Here is a 20,787-nt window from a genome sequence, read left to right on the forward strand (position 1 = left end):
CTAAAAGAGAAAAAGGAAAAACTTTTTTATTTAGAGAAAAGCTCAACTTTCCGTCTTTTGGCTGCGTCGGCGAAACAAAAGGTTTTGGAAAAAAAATCCACAAAAAGCAGTTTCAAAAAAAAAAAGGCAACGCTGTTCCTTCCCCACTAGCAGCACCTCTTCCTCTTTTGGGCCATTCTGAGAACAAACAAGGACACGTACAAAAATAGAAAAATAATACGGAAAGATCCTCGGGAAACTGCAGAAAAAGCCCTGGGAATCTCCCATTCATGGCAGTGACTCTGATTCCCACTGCCTTTCTCTGCAGAGAGTCAACACAGGAACTAGGGATACCAGGAATTATTAAGTATAATATTAATATTAGGTATAAGAATTATTCCAAATCATTATTATTAGGTAATTAGTTAATAATTATTAGGTATCAGGAATTACTGGTGACACTAAACAGGGCATCAGCTGCCACCATGGTCAGGAGTGAGTCTGGTCCTTCTCTTGTGGAGCTGTATGTGAACGAGAACGTTTCTCCTCTGCAGCTGAATGCAGTAACGAGGGTGAAAATGGTAGGAAGGAGTAATTTTAATGGGAAATATTGTGAAAAGCTTCAGCTGGATGGAGAACAGGCTGGGGGTGGGTGTGGTGCCCACTGCTTGGCCGTGGCTGCCTGGCACAAGCGTCCACTGAGCCCGAGCTGCGGGAAGAGCGGAGCCCTGTGGCGCGGTGTGCGGAGCGGTGCCGAGCAAATCCCGCCCGCAGCATTCCCAACCCTTCTGGAGACATCCTGGGTTTTATTCGCTCCAGCAAAATTCCCCCTAGGAGCCCTGTGTTTCCTGGAGCTCGCAGGTAGTTGAGGAGCCACTCCCAAACAGGCTTTGGCCTCAGAATGGAGATGTTTGTTGCTGTTTAGGAAGACAGAGAATTGTCAAGACTTTTTTTTTCCCCCTGCTGAATTTGGCATGAAAAGGGATCAAGACTTCCAGGAAATTCTGTAGCTTTGACTTCTAAAAAAAAAAAAAAAGAGCTGGCAAGTGCTGGTTCCGTCATAATGCCTAATTGCTTTTGGAATGTTGGAACCAGAGGGATTCAAAGTGGATCTCAATTGGCTGCTGAATACCGGTGAAGGACTTTGGGGTGTCACCGTGCCCTGCTGGGCTCCTCCTAATGAGGAGTGGTTGTCTCACCTCGTTACCTCCATGTAGCAGTGCCCATTTCCTGTTTGTGAGCCCAGTCTTGGTGTGGGGTTTGCTGCCCAGTGTTGTCGCCATCACCCCCTGTGTCACCCCCAGCAGGGCTCACAGCTGTCACCGTGCCACATGCCCTGTCATGTGATGCTCTTCCTGTGGCACTCCTGCATTTGGCAAATGCCACTCATCTGGTTTTGTCAGGAAATTTTGACAAATTTGACAATTTTCTTATAATTTTGGGGTTTACTTTCCTATTTGGCTGTTTGTAAGCAGGGTTTCCCTGGTTTTTTGCAGGACAGCAAAGAGCGTTAAGGTTTTTTTCCCTACTGTGATGTTGTGGCACTTGAAGTGACAAATACGCCTGAGTTCATGCAGGGCCAATTTCAGTCCCAGTGTAACCAGAACCTTTGAAACCAAGGAAGTTTCTCTCCATCGCTCTTCATGCTGTAACTCCTAAATCAGAGGCAAAAGCCAGGGGCTGTATCCTGACTTTTTCACCCCATTGAGGTCAGCAACATCTTGGGGTGATGGTGTTGATTTGTACAGGGGCAAGTCCATCCAGGCCAGGGGATGTTCTTGGGGGGACCTGCCCGTGTTCCCCATCTCCACTCCCGGATCTCAGACTGTTCCGGTTGTGTTTTCAGACGTTAAGAAAGAAAGGTTTTAACGGCTGTGACAGCCCAGAGCCCGACGGCGACGACTCCATAGACCAGAGCCCCTTGATGGAGGATAAATACCGCAAAGGCAGCGAGGATCTGGATATCCTGTTCAAGCGATACGGTGTAAGTACCTGCCCGTGCCTGGAAAACCTTCATTATATGTTCTTTTCTGTTTTGTTTCTCTTCTGTTCGACTTCCCCCCAACCTCGTCCCCCGCTCCCTCCCCGACACCCCCGTGTCCCCCCACACGTAACAGGCGCTGAACAAGAAGCACAGGGAGTGCGAGAGCCCGGAAGGGGATGAAGTGTTTGCGCTGACCCCGCAGACGGAAGAGAAATATAAAAAGATTGATGAGGAGTTTGATAAAATGATGCAGAGTTACCGGCTCGCAGTGAGTAGCTGGTGGCCTGCAGCTCCCTGGTCCCCTCCCCGGTGCCTCCAGGTGACGGGGGGGTGGATTTTGCATGGCTTTGCTTCGGAGCCGTGCCATGCCTTGGGAGCCGATGCCAACAGCCCCTGCAGCCCTGAATGCACCTGGCTCTTGAGGGCCCTTCCTGTTTCCCATCCTTGGGAAAATCATTCTGGTATTCCTGACCCTCCTTGGCTCTGGCCAGTGTAGGAGGGTATTGCTCGTCTCCTCTCCTCTACTGCAAATACCTCTACTGAGGCCAGATTAGGGCTTCCTTTTCCACCCTCTTTTCCCCAAAAAACCAGATTTTTGTCTGGGTTAAGATCCCAGTGTTCATGTGAGCTGGTGGCGGGTGCCAATCCCTCACATCCTTGCAAAGCTCAGCCTGGTTTGGGCTATTCCACGTTAATTCCCCCCAAATCCACCGAGCCCTCAGGGCAGCTGGTGGCCGTGGCAGAAATCCAGGGAGGTTTTAGCCTGTGATCCCGGAGCTGTCACTGGCACCGGGGTGGCATCAGGACAGTGCTGAAAGGGATTTGTGTCAGGAGACGGGAGGAGGAGGGGGACACGTTTCAAATTAGTTGTTAGTTCAAGGGAGCAGAGACTGTTGATGCAGGCAGCAGCTCTTCGGGGGATTAGCCCCGAGTCACTGCAGCCGTAATTAATGCTGCGGGAGCAGGGGGGGGGCTCCTTTTCCAGGGGTGGATGCAGCACAGCAAAAGTGACACACACAGCTCCACCCAAAATAATCTGCCTGCTTTGCAAGCCCCCACAAGTTAAAATTCTGGCTTTTCTTGAGAACTGGGCCTTGTGAAATCCCCAGGTTTTATTTTGCTGACTCAGTGCTGTGTTGCTCCACGAGCCTTGCAAGGATCCCAAAATCTGCATTTCAATCTCCTAGATCTCAGGGTGGAGGGCATGGGGAGGCTGCCCTGAGACCTGGGAGGGCTGAGGAGGTGGAGGAAAGCAGGGTGCAGGCGGTGATGATCTCTGGCAGCTCTGCTGTGATGACAAGCCCAGCCCCATGAGAGGGGTTCAGGGCAGGATTAGCTCTGTCAGGACATGGATCTACTTCAGCCTCCCCGGTTTCACTAGTGGGATGCAGGTTCCCACACCCTACCGGGGTGTGAGTGGGGTGGGAGTAGATTCCCAGCAGGACGTGCACCCCCCCCACACCTGGCACAAGCCCTGCCACTGGTGGAAAATAGGCTCAAAAGCCACCTGAGCTTTGTCCTTAGTGCAGAACACCCTCGTGAGCAGGGGCTGCTCAACATCAGAATGTGTCTGCTGCAAAGGGAGGGCCCCAAGTAGGCCCCCCATCATCCAGACGTGCCAACCCAAAGGGACAGTCTGTGCCCAAAAGTCCTTTCGGCAGGTGGCATTCAAGTGCTGGGTGGCTCCTCATCAGGGCATAGCATCTGGCTCCCCCACTAAACCTCCCTGGCAGCAAGGGGCCGAGCGGTGCAGGTGGAGTGTGTGCAGTTGAAGAAGACGCTTTTCCATTTTAACCGCTGGGTTGGTTTTGTGTGTGACCAGAACTAACCCAGCGGGGTGGCCGGGGCAGCCTAACGACAGCCGCGTCTGCTAACGAAGGGCCTCGGCGGGCTTCTGCCTCTGGTGTTTGCCCTCACTTCTAACGAGAGCAGAAATGGTGGGGTTTGGCTGATGCGTGCATCTTCTCCCCCAGCCTTCGGACCGATGTGCCAAGCGCCGTGTCCCTCGTTGTGCCCTCTGCGGGGCGGGGGGACCGGGCGGCCGGGGTGTGCTGGGGCAGCGTCAGCCTGACGCTCGTCTGCAGGTGCAGTGGGGTGGAGCTGGATTAAGGCAAACCTCGGCTCTCCGGCCGGCGTAGCCAGCTCACGGCCCTACCACGGCGTTGCTCGTGCTGTGGTGTGGAGGAGCTTTAGCTCTTCCTCTCCCTCCCCGGGAACGCTGCGCGCACACGGACGCGTTGGCAGTGATTTATTACACAATGCTGCTCCGGTGTTCGTGCAACGCCCAAGAAGCCTTCCTCCTCCTCCTCTGTTTCTGCTGCCGTGCAGGATGAGCTCGCGGGCTGAGCAGAGGGAGGGCTCCGTGTTCCAGCTCTCCCTGGTGGTGTAGGAATCGCTGAGCCCTGTCCCTGTGAGCGGCAGCCCCAGGAGCGGTGCCGTGGCGCAGGCTCAGAGCCGCTGTCCTCGCGGCTTGGCTGCGGCCGCAGGATATCTCTGAAGGACAGGATGCCCTTGGGAGGCAGGTGGGGAGAGTTCCTGGCAGCGAGGCGTGGGTGAGCACTGTCCTACTCCTTCCTCCCATTCCCCTCTCTCACCTAAGGAGCAGGACCTATCCAGGAGCAGATTTCTGGAGGAGAGGGGGCTGCAGGGCGGTGGGGAGATGCACCAGCTGCAGTGGGGAGACCTCGGCTCCCTCTTCCCTCGCTCGTGCAGCCTGTAGGGTTCCACCTCTGGCCCTGTGATTGTCCCATCCAGTGCTGGGCTACTCTCCCTCTCCGTCCCTGAGCAAATTAAAGTGGGACTTTAGCAAAGCCCCTGCTAAAGCCTCTAAGCAGGTGCCAGCTCCTGTTAACGAAGAGCAAATCAGTGACATAAGACAAACGGCTGGGATAATTGCAGCGGGTCTGGCTCCCACAGGACGCTGGTAGGTGAAGCTGGTCCTCAACCTGCAGCCAAGGATAGGGCTTTAGCGATGCTCCTGCATCCCTGGGGTCAGCTGCTCCTTCCCAGCAGCTCCCAGAGGAGCCAGGATGGATCCCAGAGTCACCCAGAGGCTCTGTGGAGCAAAACGAGTCTTTCCCAGGTGCTCGGCCACCAGCAGCAGTGCCAGCCCGGAATGGGGATCCACTGCTGGCTGCCTGCTGGATGAGGAATGGCCTCATGAAATCCTTGCCAGCTGCTTGGAGTGAAGGGGAGTGCCGAGCTTGGCCACTGTCAGTGGTGGGGAGATCACCAGGCTGGTGCCCACCTTCATGCTCTGGGCTGCTCTCAGCCTCTCCTTCATGGCTGCCCTGAAAATACAGGGGGTAAATAAATACAGCCTGAGAATGAGGCCAAAACAGTTGTTTGCAGAGCTCTGGTGTGTCCGAGGGGATAGCCCATTGCTCTTCCTGGTGTTCCCCTGTGGGGAACTGGGCTCTGGTGCATCCCTCCAAGGTGTCAGTGTGGGTTCAAGCGCAGCACTGGTCAGCAGTGGATGTTTGAGGAGACCTGACTGTGCCCCCTTGGTCAGCAGCTGTGCTGTGCTGCAGGAACTCGGCTCTGGCTCCCTTTTACCCCCTGCTCTCTGTTCAGTCCACAGTGCCCGCTCCAAACTTCGCCATGCCCGTGACGGTGCCAGTGACCAACCAAAACACACTGCAGTTCAGCAACCCGGGCAGCTCGCTGGTGACCCAGTCCCTGGTGACCTCCTCGCTGACAGACCCCCGGCTCCTGTCGCCGCAGCAGCCTGCGTTGCAGAGGAACACGGTGTCCCCGGGGCTGCCGCAGCGGCCAGCCAGCGCAGGTGAGCCACACCGCCACCTCCTCATCCTTCCTGCCTGGCTGGGCTTGCAGCACTGAGCATGGGGCATCCCTGGAGGGAGGGAACACCCCTGCTGCTACCATCCCCTGTCCAGGGGTCCGCATTCCAGCTCCTGTGGGTGGCAGGAGCATCCTGGAAGGGTTGTCGCCCCTCGGTGTGTGCTCCTGCCTTCCTGCCAGACACTGATGCCCTCTGCTTGTGCCTTGGCCCCAAACTTGAGGGCAACCTCCCCACCTTACCTAGGTCTCTTTGAGAGCTGGATCCCTGCAGGGATCTGTTTCAAGGTTGGGCAGTGCAAGATGAGTCACCCGGCGCCATTCCCGGGCTTGGGGGTGGCTGCCGGCATCCTGCTCGCCAGTGGCACTCCGGTGACATGGGACTGTTGCCTAAAAAGGGCTGTTGCGAGTCGGGCCGTGCTGGTTGCAGTTGGTCGCGGGCGATTACTCATGTGGCCCTGCTGACAGATCAGAGGAGCAGTCATTTCCAGCAGGGACTGGCGGTGGGTGGCAGAGGACAGGGTGGGGGAGAGGAGTTGTCACCCGTGTCCCCTGCAGTGGCGGGGGGGGGACAGGGACGATGTGTGAGCACAGCCCGGCTCTCCTGCAGTGTGATCATAAATAATAATAGTGTGCAGAAAGCCCCTTCCCGCTATTTTGGATGTCGCAGATGGTCTGTCAAAGTTGCCCGGGCTGCAAATGGCAGAGCTGGTGCCAGTGACCACTCGGATGTCTGAGCCCTCAGCTGTGGCCCCTGGGGCTTGGAGAGCTCCGGGGAGCTTTGCAAAGGGGGTGGATTTGGAGAGAAGGGCTGGCTGGGAGGTGCCTCCAGAAGCAGGTTGTGTGGTGGGTCAGGGTGAGCAGGAGGAATTGCCTGGCTGGGATGCAGCAGGAGCTGTGGTTCAGAGACAGCTTGTTTGCTCACTGCTCTCACCGCAGGGTCTCTGAGGTGCCTCGAAGTACTCAGGTGTCAGGATGAGGCCCCGGACCTGCAAGACAGGGATCATTCTGCTCTAGGACTGGTCCCAGGGAGCAGCATCTCACTCCAGGCAGGGTGGCAGAGCCCTCCTCGGGCACAGGCAGCCATTGCTCTGGCTGCAGGGATCTCTTGCCCTCTTGTAGGCCCCTCAGCTGAGAACAGAAGAGGCTTCCAGGTAAAGCAGACCCCTCTGGGGGCTCGCCGTTTCCAGCTCACTCACTGCTCGTTTGAGGGGGATCATTTTGCGGTTGTGAGCGCAGAGGTGTTCCAAGTCCGGCCATCTGTGTCTCGTTCACTCGCTGCCTGGGACACGGAAGAAATCCTGTTTATAGGAGCCAGGGCCTTGCATGTTAGAAAAACTCCTTTTTTCCCCCTAAATCTTTTTTAGCATTGCACCGGAGCTGGTTGTGTTGTTTCCAAAGCAAATGCACTGCAAGCACTGGGTGGGTGCCTTGGCAGTGCCTGGTGCTATTGGCTCGGGGATGGTGTGGGAGAAGGGCAGCCAAGGGGGGGTGTACAGGGCTGGGTGCGGGGTTGGCATCACTCACCCAAGGTGGTGAGCCTTCTTTGGCAGCATAGGCACCAAAGTCCGGGGTGCAAGTGGGGTCCCACAGCAGGGCACACCTGCAAAATCCTGGTGGAGTCCCTTCTCTGGGACTTTGGAGGCACAGGGACGTCTGGCTTTGCATCCCCATCCCTTGAGGGGAGGGTGCTGCGGTGTCACATTTGCCACATTTAGTGGGTCACTTCACCCTTTCTTAGGCTGCGCAAGTTTTGGGACCACTGCCCTTCCCAATCCTGCTCCCATATGGGGAGCAGCTGTGCTTCCCTGCACGGCAGCAGCTCAGCCCTCCCACCCTCCTCCGGCTTTCAGGGGCTCACTGCAAGCCCAAAGCTGAGAGCCATGGGCTGCATAGTTCCTGTCTCAGGTTTCCCCATCTGGGTTGAGAAGAGCTGGGCAGTGGTTAGAGGTGGGGTTTGGCATCAGAGGCTCCTCGTTCGCCAGCCCAGGGCTCCGGGTTGACTGCGGTCGCAGCTCCGGAGCCTCCGCGCCGGCTGTTGGCTGCAATCGCCGCCCGCGGCGTGGTCAGGCAGCCCCGGCTGGGGAATAGGTGGCTTTCAGAAATAACTTCATAACAAGGCAGAAAAAGATCAAGTCTTCTTCCAGGCGAGGCAAAATGTTCTGGTTTTTGGGAATAAAAAGGTCTAGTTTTTCCCGGCCTGGTGGGGAGCGTCGGCGCTTTGCAAGCACTGGGACCACGGGAGTCTGGATCGTTGTGGCGTCCTGGCAGTGTGGGATGGTTTCCATTCGGTGTGAACGTTACAGGGGGGATTGTGTTTCCCGTCATGCTGCTGGGGCTCTCTCCTCCCCGGCAGCACCGGCCCCGTGTCCCCCAAAGGGGGGCTTGGAATAAAATAGCCGCAGTGTTTTCCAAGCTGCCTCCTTTGGAACAGGCTCCTGTGCACCTGGCTCCTTCCCAAAGGAAACGGATCTGCCTGGATAATGTTTCCCAACCTGATCACCAGGAATGCTGCTCATTTTGCCCAGCACTTTCTCCGCGGGAAGGCAGTCCTGCTTTTTTCCCTCTGCCTTCCTCCGTTGTGCTCCCTGCTTTCTTGCCCCCCAAAAGCAGGGATGCTCACCCTGTTTCTACATCGATGGTGATCCCATCTCTCTGCTTGCTTTGCAGGGGCGATGCTTGGGGGAGACCTGAACAACACGAACGGAGCCTGCCCGAGCCCCGTGGGTAAGTAAGGAGCCTTTCAGCCCTGTGGCCCTGGCTCCATGTGGTGCTCCTGCCCTCTGTTTCCCCACGTCCCATAGGATTTTGCTTTGCTGTTCAGCACTGCCGATCCATAGGGAAGCTCTGGGGAAGATTTTGTTGCTCTTGGCAGTGGGAGGGGTTGGCATGTGGAGCTCCAGGCCAGTGCCTTTGTTTCAGTGAAGACCCCTGTGGACAAAGAGTCTCCATCTACCCTGGATCTCGGGGAGAGCTGCAGATCAGGGAGGTGACCTGCAAAGACCAGGATTTGGGCAGCTCTGGGTTTAGCTCCTGGTGCTGCACAAAGTTCTCTGCCGTCCTCGGGTGATAAGTTAATACCCAGTTCCTCCTTGCGCTTGGGCCCTGTAAAGGAACTTCACTGCAAGTTAAAAAAGCTCATTAAGGGCCCTTTCCACTGCGAGAGCCTCAGTGCTAATGAGGTTCAGGCCTCGTGGCTCAGCTCCTCAGCTGTAAAATGCACTAACAATATCTCCATCCCCACATCTGCCTCTGCTGTCTGCAGGCTGAGGATGTTGGGCCACTGCTGGTGTAGGCACGGCCCAAAAACCAGTGACAGCCCTGGGTCCTGCTGGGAAGCAGCTGCTGCTATCGGCACTGGGCTTGGCAGTGATCCCAGCCTTGGCAGGGCGGATGCCATCCGTCCCAGAGCAAAGGCAGCCTTGCTCCTGGAGCCTGACTCCTCCCCCCTTCTGGGCCTTCATTGCAGTGGGTGTCCAGCCAACGGCACGGAGGAGGAGGAGTGTGGAATTCCACATTGCCCCACTTAAAACCAGACTGGAGCCGGGTCCCACTGGTTGTGCGGGTGGGGTTGGTCCAGTTGTGGTTCTGCAGCACCATGGCCACCTGACCATGTCCCCTGCACTCTGGCCGCTCCCAGGAACAGCCATTTCTCTGTGCTGGGCAGCAGCCGTGCCAGTGCCAGAAGGATTTCTTTGCAGAGCAAAACCTGCCAGGGTGGTTTGTGGGGCAGCATTTCCCCAGCTTCTCCCAGCACCCAACACGGAGCTTTGCTGATCCTTGAGGGCAGAGGGAAGGGGCCATTGTGCCGCGGCCCCCAGGCCCCTTTGCGGCCCCTGTTCTGTGCAGCCGCCCCCATGTCAGCTGTCGGAGCAGCCATGGCGGGTGCGGAGCTTGGCAGGGCCCGTGAATGTCAGCATTGACGTCACCGGAGCATTCCCTGCGTTCCTGCTGCCACTGCAGGAAACGGGCCTGAGGAGCAGGGACAGCCCGGCTGTGGCCGGCCCCGGACCCCTGCTGTCCCCAGACCCCCGCCCTCCCTGGGGCTCCCCTCCTGGCTGAGAGAGGGGACTGTGGCTCTGGTCCTGGCTCTGGCACTGAGCTTGCAGTTTTCAAATACCTGGTACATCTCTTCCTCCTCCTCCTCCTCCTCCTCCTCCTTCTCCTCCTCCTCCTCCTCCTCCTCCTCCTCCCTTGCAGTCTCTGCAGCACTGAGTGATCACCTGCTGCCTCTGAGTCATCAGCTGCGGGTGCCTCTGGCCGGATCCTGCAGCGATGTCGCTGTATCCCTGCATCCTGCCCACGCTCCATGGCGTGTGCCACCCTCAGGATGCAGCACCCGGTCCACCCCTCCTGGTCCGTGGGGGGATGCTGAGCCCTGACTGTCCCCGCTCAAATTCACACCAGGGTGGTGCAAAGGCAGCCCAGAGTGCTCCACTTTCAGACTTTTTTTGGTGGGCGCCCTTGGTTGGGAAGTCCTGGTGGGAGTGTAGCCCTTCTCTCTCTGGCTCTCAGGGGTGGCCAGATCCATGCTGGGTGGACACAGCAATGACAGCAGCAGGATTGCCCAAGGCCACCCATTTTTGGGGGGGAGTGCCAGCACTGGAACCCAAACCAGCTCCTCTCCAGCACAGGGAGCCACCCCAGTGCACACCCCAGGTGATGCACAGATAACATGGTGTGCCTCAAACAGGGAGTCACCGTGAGAGCCCTGTGTGCATCCGTGCCAGTGCTGCCTTGGGAAGGAGAATATCAAAGGGTTTAACATTTCTTTTGGCTTTTCCATGGCCACCAGCACTGCGGGTAGCCAAGATCACGTGGGGAATTTCTGCAGCTTCGTTGTTAATAAATCTGAAAGCCAGGGGCCTTGTGAGCAGGATTCCAGCAGCTCCTGGTGCACGGAGGTGCCAGGGCCTGATGCACCAGACACACGCCTTATGCACGGCTGCTCACGGTGATTTGGGACTGGGAGGACACCTTGCTGGGGACAGGAAAGCTGGACCCCTCCCTCCATCAGGGACATGGATGCCAGAGTTGCCAGCCTGCAGCAGCCCGGCCACCACGGGTGTCCCTGACAGCGGCTCCCAGGCACCCTCTGGGGCAGCACCTCCCATGCCCGGTGCCATCCGTGGGATCAGCCCTGCTCCCTGGGAGCGTGGCCATCCCCTGTGCCTGGTTCAGCCCATCACCTCTGTGTCCAGCCCGGGACAGCTCTGGGGAGGCAGCGGCTGGCGCTCGGCCCCCACGCGCTGCGGCTGCGGCGTCAGTGCCACCAGCCGCCTGCTGAAATGCAGATGCAGCGCAATGGTAGATGTGATTAATAATGCAATCAGCGACCTATTTTTCCCGGTCTAACGTGCAATGAATATGAGGGCTGAATCCTGGTGATTGCTGAACGCCTTTCTATCTTTGGGGCCTATTCATGAAAAAAAACCAACCCTCATCAGAACAGTAATCTGATCCAATTTATTCCTTTCCTGATGTTCATCAAATCTTTTCCTTTTTATTTTTTTTCTTCCTTTCCTTTCTTCTTTTTTTTCCCTTCTCTTTGCACATAAAATCCTTAAGTGGGGCAGCAGGAGGAGGAGAAGGAGGGAACCTTAGATCTTCAAAGGGGCAGTGGGAGCAGTGAACTGAGGCCTCACTCTGCCACAGCCCCTTTTCACTGCTCCAGTACCATAAAGAGACCTTAAAAGTGAATGTACCAGTAATTACCCATCTTGGCAGGGCTGCGGTACCCAGCCAAAGCACGGAAAGAGCCTGGCTGCAGATCAGGCTCTGAGATTTGCTGGGTGTTACTGCAGGAACAATGGGGAGTTCCTGCAGGGTTGAGGAGCTGCCCTGAGCGCTGGGGACTCGGGCCCACTACCTGTCCTGGCTTCATCCTGCAGGGTGAGCCTGCTGGGGTGCAGGAGGGTTTTGGGGAGTCTGGGGGGATGCAGTGCTGCTCTCTCACAAGGAGGAGCACTCATGGAGCTTGGCAGGGCCCGTGAATGTCAGTATGCCACTGTGGCACCACTCACCATGGTGTTTACCACAGCTGTGCATTCACCATGGCCATGTGTTCACCATCACCACTCCTTCACCACCGTGCATTCACCATGGCCATGTGTGCACCATCACCGCGTGTTCACCACCGTGCATTCACCATGGCCATGTGTGCACCATCACCGCGTGTTCACCACCGTGCATTCACCATGGCCATGTGTGCACCATCACCGCGTGTTCACCACCGTGCATTCACCATGGCCATGTGTGCACCATCACCGCGTGTTCACCACCGTGCATTCACCATGGCCATGTGTGCACCATCACCGCGTGTTCACCACCGTGCATTCACCATGGCCATGTGTGCACCATCACCACTCCTTCACCACTGTGCACTCACCACCGCCGTACATTCAGCCGTCTCCATGCCTTCACCTCCTTTCTCTCTGTCACCCGTGTTCCTGCAGGAAATGGCTACGTGAGTGCCAGAGCCTCTCCGGGTCTCCTTCCCGTGTCCAATGGCAGCAGCCTGGGCAAGATCATCCCGGCCAAGTCCCCGCCGCCGCCCTCGCACGGCACGCAGCTCGCCGCCAACAGCCGCAAGCCGGACCTGCGCGTGATCACCTCGCAGAGCGGGAAGGGGCTGATGCATCATCTGGTGAGTGCCCACAGGTCTGCTGGGACTCCAGGTGGGCTGGGAGTGGGTGCCCTGCCAGCGGACAGGCTGCGGGGGCGTTCGGTGCTGGAGCAGATGCAGAGGCAGGCAGTTGTTCTGTGCTGTAGTGGTGGGAACTGGCTGGGGCCATGCTGGAGGGGAGATCCGAGGAGGAAGGCTTGGATTCCTGCATGCACCACCCTGGCTGGTGCAAACCCTGTGCTGGGCACCACTCTAACCTGTATGTGCCCCATGGAGGCGAGGGTGCGGTGCCAGTGAGCGCGGTCGCGGCGGGGATGGGGTGCTTGAGTTAACGGTGCCTCTCGGTTCTCTCCCTGTTCTCCCACGGACAGACCGAGGACCACTTGGCTCTGGTGAGTTCCCTGCTGAGTGTGCATGGCGGTGTGGTGGGACGTGGGCTGCTTGTCCCCTTGGTCCTGCCCTGGCTTGGCGAGGCATGGGGCACGCAGAGGGGGTGGACACTGGCTCCTTTGCTCTGTGTTGGGAATGCGGCGGGATGTGGGCACCAGCGTTATATCCAGTCCTGCTGCAGAAAGTAAATCCCAAGAAAAACACGCTTTTAGGAAAATCCCTATGGAAAAGAAGGGGCTGACATGAGCTGCAAAGCGCCTGTTTCTCCACCAAGGCCAAAATTGCTGTGTTGGTCCCCCTGGGAAGGTCAGCCAGGGTCCCTTTGGGGACTGTGGAGCTGGGCTGGGCACTGCCACTGCCCTGGACCTGCCCATGGGGCTTCACTGGAGCCACTACAGCTACAGCACAGGAGGACCTGGCCCATTGCCAGCACATGAGAGATGGGAGTAAATCAGGCTCTTCCCATATTAAGGATATTATTTAAAGCTTGTGTAAATCCACTGGCTGGCTGGTGCACTCCCTAAACCTCCCTTGTGCATGGGGCAGTTTTCCGTGTTGTTTTTATGGCTTTTTTTCCTCTCCCTGCCAGCAAAGTGAATGCCACCTTGTTTGTGGCAAAGATTCACTCTGCTCCATTGCTATTCTGGTGCAGGGCAGATGAGCCACAGGTCAGCGCAGCAAGGGAAGGGCAAGAGCTGCTGTGGGATGCAGGTCACGCAGCTGGGGAAAAGCTCTCCAAAAACACAGGAGTAAGCCAATCCCTCTGGCAGCCTGCAAGGAGACACTCTTGGCCAGGGCAAGGATGGGCCAGAGCTTTGGCAGACATGAACTCTGCTGCTCTTTGTGTCCCCAAACCCTTCTTGCTTAGTGGCCCCCTTCCAGCATCTCTGTACCTCAGTTTCCCCATGTGTGGAGGGAGAGCAGTCACTCCCCACCTCCCCATCTGCTCATTCCTGATCCCACTGCCGTTGGCATTCCCTGAGCACTGCACACTGAAGCAGTGTTGGGTAAAAATCCACTGGGGTGGCATTTGCAGTTCTATTGTTGGTCTGAGTTAACCTGCTGGGTTTTTGCCAGAAGTGAAAAACATCCTCGCCCCAACCGAGGTGGCAGGAGGGGGGTGGAGGGTGACGAAATGTGGCCAGGGTGGGACAGGGACCTTGGCGCTGCTGGATCAGGAAGGGGACTGCAGAGTGTTGTCCCTGCAGATCCTTGCTGCCTGGTGCAGATGCCCCCCTGCTCTGCTAACCTTCTCCCCAGATTTGCTCCCTCCATATTGCTCAACCTACACACCAGATCCTCTCTCCAAATGGCAGCTCCCGCCTCTTTCCAGGCGGCTGCAGGATGAGTCAGTGGCCCCTCCGCTGCGTCCCGGCTGCCCGCAGCCCCAGCCCTGCCACCCTCGGTGCTGCTCCTGCAGCTCTGAGCATGCTCTGCTCCCTTAGAGGATTCCAAGAGGTGTTCCCCCATTTCTCTGCACACTCCTAATGTGCCAGGGGCAGCAGGGTCCATTCACCCTGGGAGCATGCTGCATGGTGTGTTACCGACTGGAATGGCAGCTGGAGCGTTGTCTGTGGGCACGGGGTGTGAGTGGCACCATGTGGGGGGCAGCTTGCACACCTCCTCCTGCATGGATTGGGGTGAAAATCGGGGTGCTTCCCCCAGCGCAGCTGGGGCTGACATCCCCACACTCGCCTTGTGGTGTAAAGGGGGTTTGTGGGGCTGGTACCCCCTGCCCAGCCAGTGTCTCACCAGCCCAGCCCTGTGGCACGGCCACGCTCGTCCTTGTGCCAGTGCTCTCCCAGGAAAGCTGCAGAGCCCCGAAGAGAGGGGCAGAAGGGATGGGGCTGTGGGGGCTGCATCCCACTGGGCTGGCTCAGGGTCTGGTGCAGGCAGGAGAGGGACAGGGCTGTGTCTTACCTTCCGTGAAGACTTTTTTTGCCGTGTCCTTAACCCACAGCAGTGGGCACGGCCAAGGGTGGCTGCCAGCAGGATGCGTGCCAGGAAAACCCGCTCCTACAGCCCCCCACAGCTTTAGCAATTAGAGCCCTGGTAATCGCCTTCCCCGGGCCACAGGAGGGACCTGCGGGCTGGGCAGTGTGTGGGTGCAGGGTGAGCAAATCCTGCACAGCTGGGTGCTGTTACCCTCCAGAGGTGGCCAGGGCAGGGTTTTAACCTCCAGCCTTGTCCCAGGAGAGTCTCCGTGGCCATGGGGAAGCATTGCACAGTCTGTGCCCAGCCCTGCAAGGCCCTGGGAGCCCTCGGTGGCACAGAAAGGCTGTTCCCTGTGTCCCAGCCAGCCTCCTGCCAGGCGTGATTTAAGCTGGGCACTGCCCCAGTCTTCACAGGGTGACGTGTGCTGGGGTGCTTCGGATTAGAGTCAAGCCTCTTGAGTCTGATTTAAATCAGATCAGCAGAGACAGCCCAGATTATCTGCCTTGTAAACAGGGCTGAATCTGACCTATAGATCCGCCCACGTAACTGCCTGGAAAACCATGGGGGGAGATTGGTGTGCACTGGTCCAAGGGCAGAATTTTTCCACAGTGGACCTGCTAATACCTGAGTCACCAAAACCTTGTGAGGGCACCGAGCCGGCAGGATGCCAAGCACTGGACTTCGAGTTTAGGGATGCCAGAGTCCCTTTAAAATCCTGAGGCCAATGCTCAGCATCCTCAGCTTCCCTTGAGGCAGGGGCTTGTTTTTGGCCACCAGAGCTGCAGGGAGGAGGCATCGGCTCTGTGCTGCCTCGGCTGGTCTTGGTTTGCTTTGGTCCCTTTGTCACTCCTTGGCAGCTCAGCAAGCCTCACACGCAGCCTCTGGAAAGCAGTGAGGAATTGTCGGAGGCGTCCTGCTGATATTCCCCCTCCATGCACACAGGGACATGGCTGGTCCTGGTGGGTGAAGCCCAGCCCCGGGCAGGAAGGGGACTCAAGGTCGTGACCTGCAGATGAGAGTCACAAGGTCCAGAGTGTCAGTAGCTGGTGTGGTTTGTACTTTGCTTTTTTGCAGTGTGGAATAGCCAGAAGATCAATCCTGCTTATCCCACAGTCTCCGTGCTCAGTCCCAGTGCATGCCCAGGGGGTTTTGGGGGGCCACAACCCACGAGAACGACTGATTCTAACCATCTGGGCTTTAACTCCCTCCCTGTTTGCTCCCGCAGCAAAACACACAGCGGTTGGGTGTCTCTCAGGCAACTCACTCTCTGACCACACCAGTTGTTTCCGTGGCGACTCCGAGTTTGCTGACACAGGGGCTGCCCTTCTCGGCCATGCCCACAGCGTACAACACAGGTAAGACATGGCCAGGGCAGAGCTCTAACACAGGTCAGACGTGGCCAGGGCAGAGCTCTCGGATGGGCCAGTTAACCCGAGAGGGAAGTGTGCTGCTGCAGGCACGTGCCTGGTGCTCCCCGAGCAGCTGCAGTGGTGCTCGTGGAACTCGCCACTGCAAGACCTGGTGGAATCCAAGGACTCCACAGGCTTAAAATCAAGGGGAAACTCATTATATTAAGTGGTGAGAACTCATTGTCATAGCCAGAAGGGCTGTGAGGGCTGATGTAGCCATTGCACTGTGCAAGTGGATGCTAATTACAGCTACACCCATCCCCGGGCTCTTGAGAGCTCAGGGGATGTTGTAATAGGGGCTTAATGACAACAAGCATAGGCCCCCAAAAGTTTGGGAAGAATGCAAACCAGCCTGCTCATAGGCCCATCTGATTTGGGCTGGTGGATTGAAATCAGCCCGAGGCGACAGTGACAGCACACTTGCCCAGACAGAAGGGTCGTTCATCCGCCACCTGTCAGACCTCCACCAAGACTTTGAGAACTTGCTGGCTGCCTGTGTAACTTGCTCTGGCTCAGAGAAAAGTTTGCAAAAATGTAAAAAGCTGCTTGTCTGGAAGAACCCAGAACTGGCATGTTGGGAACTCCCTCTCCTAATTAGTAGGTGTAGCCCCGAAGATGCCGGTTGTGCGTGATGAGGCTCCTCTCCCTGCGTGACCATGCGGTTCACCAGCCAGGCTGGGCACAGCCAGAGTACCCAAAATAGGTTTTAATTGAGCCCTGTGCCGCTGCTCAGGGTGGAGGGGCCTGAATTTCGGCTCTCTGTAGTTATTTTTTCTCACAGCTGACCATGGGTAGAGCCGTGTTCCTGCCCAAGTGCCAGTGGTGTCTGTGCTGAGGTGTTTGCTCTGGGGGTGAGTGTGGGGGGCACCACTGCAGGGTGCAAACTCTGAACCTGGCAGTTCCACCAGAGCTGCCCTGTTAATTGGATGGGAATTGTCTTGATTTGTGAAGGGTCTGGAGCACAAGGAGCTGAGGGGGTTCAGCCTGGAGAAAAGGAGGCTCAGGGGGACTTTCTCACTCTCCAGAACTCCCTGACAGAAGAGGGCAGCCAGGTGGGGATCGGCTCTGCTCCCAGGTAACAAAGGGCAGGACAAGAGGAAACGGCCCCAGGTTGTGCCAGGGGAGGTTTAGGTGGGATACTGGAGAAAATTTCTATGTGGAAAAGGTGTTCAGGCTTTGGAACAGACTGTCCAGGGCAGTGGTGGTGTCACCATGCCTGGAGGGATTTAACAGATGTGTGGCTGTGACACCTGGGGACATGGGTTAGTGGTGGCCTTGGCAGTGCTGAGGGAACAGTTGACTCGGTGATCTTGGATGGCCTTTCCAACCCAAATGATTCTGTGATTCTGTGATGCTGCAGAAGTGATCATGGCATAGGTGGCAGAGGAGTGCAGATGCCCTGGGCAAACTCCCAGCCTGGAGCGTTGCCACTTGTTCTTCCCAAGACTCACCTGTTAATTGGGTGGATATTATCTGGATTTCAGGCTCTGTGTGTGCTGCAGTTGTGCTGAGCTGCCCTCTGGCCAGAGTTAAGTGCCCTTTCCTGTGCTAGCTCTGCCACCAGATTCAGTCAAACCTGACCATTCCCAGCTCTGTGATCTGGGGTGGCTCCAGCTCAAGCCCTGGTGGGGGCTGCAGGGGCAGCCACTGTCAGCAGTGAGTGTCAGGAGCTCCCAAACCAGAACAGCCGGTGCAGAGGGTGGAGGATGGTGTGGAGCAGGGAACCCGCTGCCAGGACATCGTGTGCCGGGGATCCACCGGTGGCGTTGGCAGCAGTTCAGCACCGGCACAGCCACCTCTGTGTGTGCTGCAGGGGTGGGGACAGCCGAAACCGCGAGACACCCAAAAGTGGAGAGGAAGGGGGAGGAGAGGGTGCGAGGAGGGTTTGATGGGTGTCTGTGTCAGGGGCTGACATGGCTGACCAAGGTTTGACCATCTCCTGAAGGAGCAGCACCTTCCTCCCTGGCTTTCACACCCTTTGTGAAACTCCCACCTGGTATCAGGTGCTCCAGTGGCATTTTTGATGCTCCCGAGGTTCTGCATGGGAAAGGCGTTGCCCTGCAAGTGGGGAGGGGCCCCGGGGCGTGGGGTGCCCGTAGGGAGGGGACACGGTGACAGCTCCGTGTCCCCATGGCAGGCGGGGAGCGCCCCCTGCTGCCACCCGGGACACTGCGCGCGTGGGGCCGTGCCAGGCGTGGGTGCGGCTGTCCCAGGTACGCCCCAGGCGCAGGTGAGGGTGCCCCGGGCACAGGTGGGGATGCCTGAGGTACGAGTGGGGCTGTCCCGGGCACGGGTGAAGGTGCCCCAGGCACAGGTGGGTGTCAGCTGCCAGGGTTCGCTGCCCCGGGAGAGGAGGAAGTGTGTCCGTGCATTGTCCGCCTAGCTGGAGGTGGCTCTGGGGGTGTCTCGCATGCCCGTGGCCCTTCCTGCGGGGAGCCAGACATGGCTACATCACGGGGCTGCCCTGGCCACTGCTGTGCCTGGGGGCAGGGCCACTGGTGGGTGTTGTGGGGGGTGGAGGATGGAGGTCCTGCCAGCAGCTCATGCCTTGAGGGTGGAAGACAACTGGATGTAAGGAGGAAATTGTTTACACTGAGGTTGGTGAGGTGCTGGCACAGGTTGCCCAGCAAAGCTGTGGCTGCCCCATCCCTGGAAGTGTCCAAGGCCAGGTTGGACAGGTCTTGGAGCAACCTGGGATAGTGGAAAGTGTCCCTGCATGTTGGACTAGATGGCCTTTAAATGTCCCTTCTGTGGCACTTAGTTGACGTAGTGTTTGGTCATAGGCTGGACTGGATCTCTGAGGTCTTTTCCAACCTAACTGGTTCTGTGATTCCAAGGCAGGCCATTCCAAGAGGTGTGTCCTCTGGCCAGCATCCCTGTGCCCCTCACAGCACGAGCCGATGTTCCATGCATTGCGTGTTCGTGTCTCTTGCGGGTCTCCATCCTCTCTCAGTGCTTGGGGCACTGCAGGGGCAGGTTTGACATTGAAGTGACTGCAGGGCTCCTTCCCTTCCAGATTATCAGCTGACGAGCGCTGAGCTATCCTCGCTGCCGGCGTTCAGCTCACCTGGAGGGCTGTCCCTTGGCAACATCTCTGCCTGGCAGCAGCAGCAGCAGCAACAGCAGCAGCAACAGCAGCAGCAGCAACAACAACAGCAACAGCAGCAGCAGCAACAACAGCAGCAGCAGCAGCAGCAGCCGCCGCAGCCGCAGCAGCAGCCGCAGCAGCAGCACCTGGTCCCGGTGTCACTAGGAAACTTAATGTAAGTGACACAAGGGGCCACTCAGCCGAGGTTGGAAAAGCAAAGAGGGAAATGGGGAATTCCTCTGAGAGTGCCAAACCTGCAGAGCCCCAGCCATGACTACTCCCTGGCTTCTCCAGACTCCCAGTGTCAGGCCCTGGTGGGTCCATGCTGGGGACAGGAGCTGTGTGCCCACCCAGCAGCTGCTTGTGAAGTTTGGGGATGTCCCTGTTGCTGTAGGAGTGACCCAGAGTCCCTGGCTGAGATCAGAGTACTTGGGGGATGCTCAGAGAGCCTCGTCCTCCTGCCTGTCCACAGTGGGATTGGTCCCTGCACTCACATGGGGGGAGCTGAGAACCGGCCAGAGGCAGTGTTAGATGGGATGGACATTGCAGGATAAGGTGTCTGGAATTGTGCCCTGCTGGTATAGGAGGAAGGTGGCTTTTAGTATTGCAAATAGATTGCTTTGCTCCAGGGCAGAAAATACAAGCACTTGCATCTTAGAGCAGGTTTTCTGAAGTGGATCTGCTTTTAGTCTGGAATAAAGCATCCACACACAGAATTAGTCAAAATAAAGATTTAAGCAACTTGCCTGTGATCACATTGAGACCATGGGACAAAGAGAGGCAGAAACTGAAGAGGGGGGTCAATGACTTAGCCCCAGTCACTGAGTCAAAGACTCTGACATTTCCACCATGAAGTGCCAGATGGATGCATGGAGAGATGAAGGGGGGATGAATAGAGGACTGGAAGGATAGATGGACAGATGGAGGGATGGGATAGATAGATGGGTGGAGGAATGGACGGAGGGGTGGATGGATGGATCGGGTTTTTGTGTAGGAGTTCAGTGCATTTCCTCACTGCCTGGTGCATGTTTTCCAGGCAGGGCAGGCAGCAGATTCCTCAGTAGCTGCCTGGACCTCCTGCACCAGTGGGGCTGTAGGATGTGTGGAAAGCCTGGACAAAATTTTGTGTTGTGGTAGAGGCTGAGGAGGTTCCCAGTTTTGAGCAAAACCACCTGGCTGAGCCCTGTGCCGGGTCCGTGCAGCCCACAGGGATGCTGGGGCAGAGCTGTAGGAACACCCATGGGACAGGGTGTCACAGCCTGTCCCTCTTCTCTGTGTCACTGCTGCGGGACGGGGGGTGGGATTGGGGCTGGATCACAGGGTGCTGGGGAAGGAGGGATGCTGCCCACAGGGTCTGATCCCAGCTCGGCCGTGATGCATCCTGGTGACTATACAGGTTATGAATTCTGGAGTCACAATTCTGGTTCTCAAGTCGTAATTCCAATTATGAATCCAGATTAATAATCCAGTCAGGTTTATAATCATGGGTTCATTCATCTGTACTGTGTGCAGGTTCTGAATTCTGTGGACTGGAGGGTAAAAGGCCACCAAAAAGATAATAATGAGAGATTTCCCATTA

General features: G+C 57.3%; 1 protein-coding gene across 10 annotated transcripts in view; it reads left to right on the forward strand.

Annotated features, from left to right (window-relative positions):
- Positions 1-20,787, forward strand: part of MEF2D (myocyte enhancer factor 2D) — a 100,841-nt gene that overhangs the window by 72,631 nt on the left and 7,423 nt on the right. For 7 of the 10 annotated variants that reach the window (XM_032093717.1, XM_032093709.1, XM_032093713.1 and 4 more), the window contains 7 exons: positions 1,826-1,963; positions 5,537-5,747; positions 8,432-8,488; positions 12,217-12,407; positions 12,758-12,778; positions 15,937-16,066; positions 19,137-19,383. In XM_032093717.1, the coding sequence (XP_031949608.1) occupies positions 1,826-1,963; positions 5,537-5,747; positions 8,432-8,488; positions 12,217-12,407; positions 12,758-12,778; positions 15,937-16,066; positions 19,137-19,383 (995 nt within the window). Of the gene's footprint in view, positions 1-1,825; positions 1,964-2,096; positions 2,232-5,536; positions 5,748-8,431; positions 8,489-12,216; positions 12,408-12,757; positions 12,779-15,936; positions 16,067-19,136; positions 19,384-20,787 lie in introns of all 10 variants that reach the window. The other 3 variants (XM_032093718.1, XM_032093719.1, XM_032093720.1) reach the window with 3 other exon arrangements.

Source organism: Corvus moneduloides, chromosome 29, assembly GCF_009650955.1.
Source record: "Corvus moneduloides isolate bCorMon1 chromosome 29, bCorMon1.pri, whole genome shotgun sequence".
NCBI lineage: Eukaryota > Metazoa > Chordata > Aves > Passeriformes > Corvidae > Corvus > Corvus moneduloides.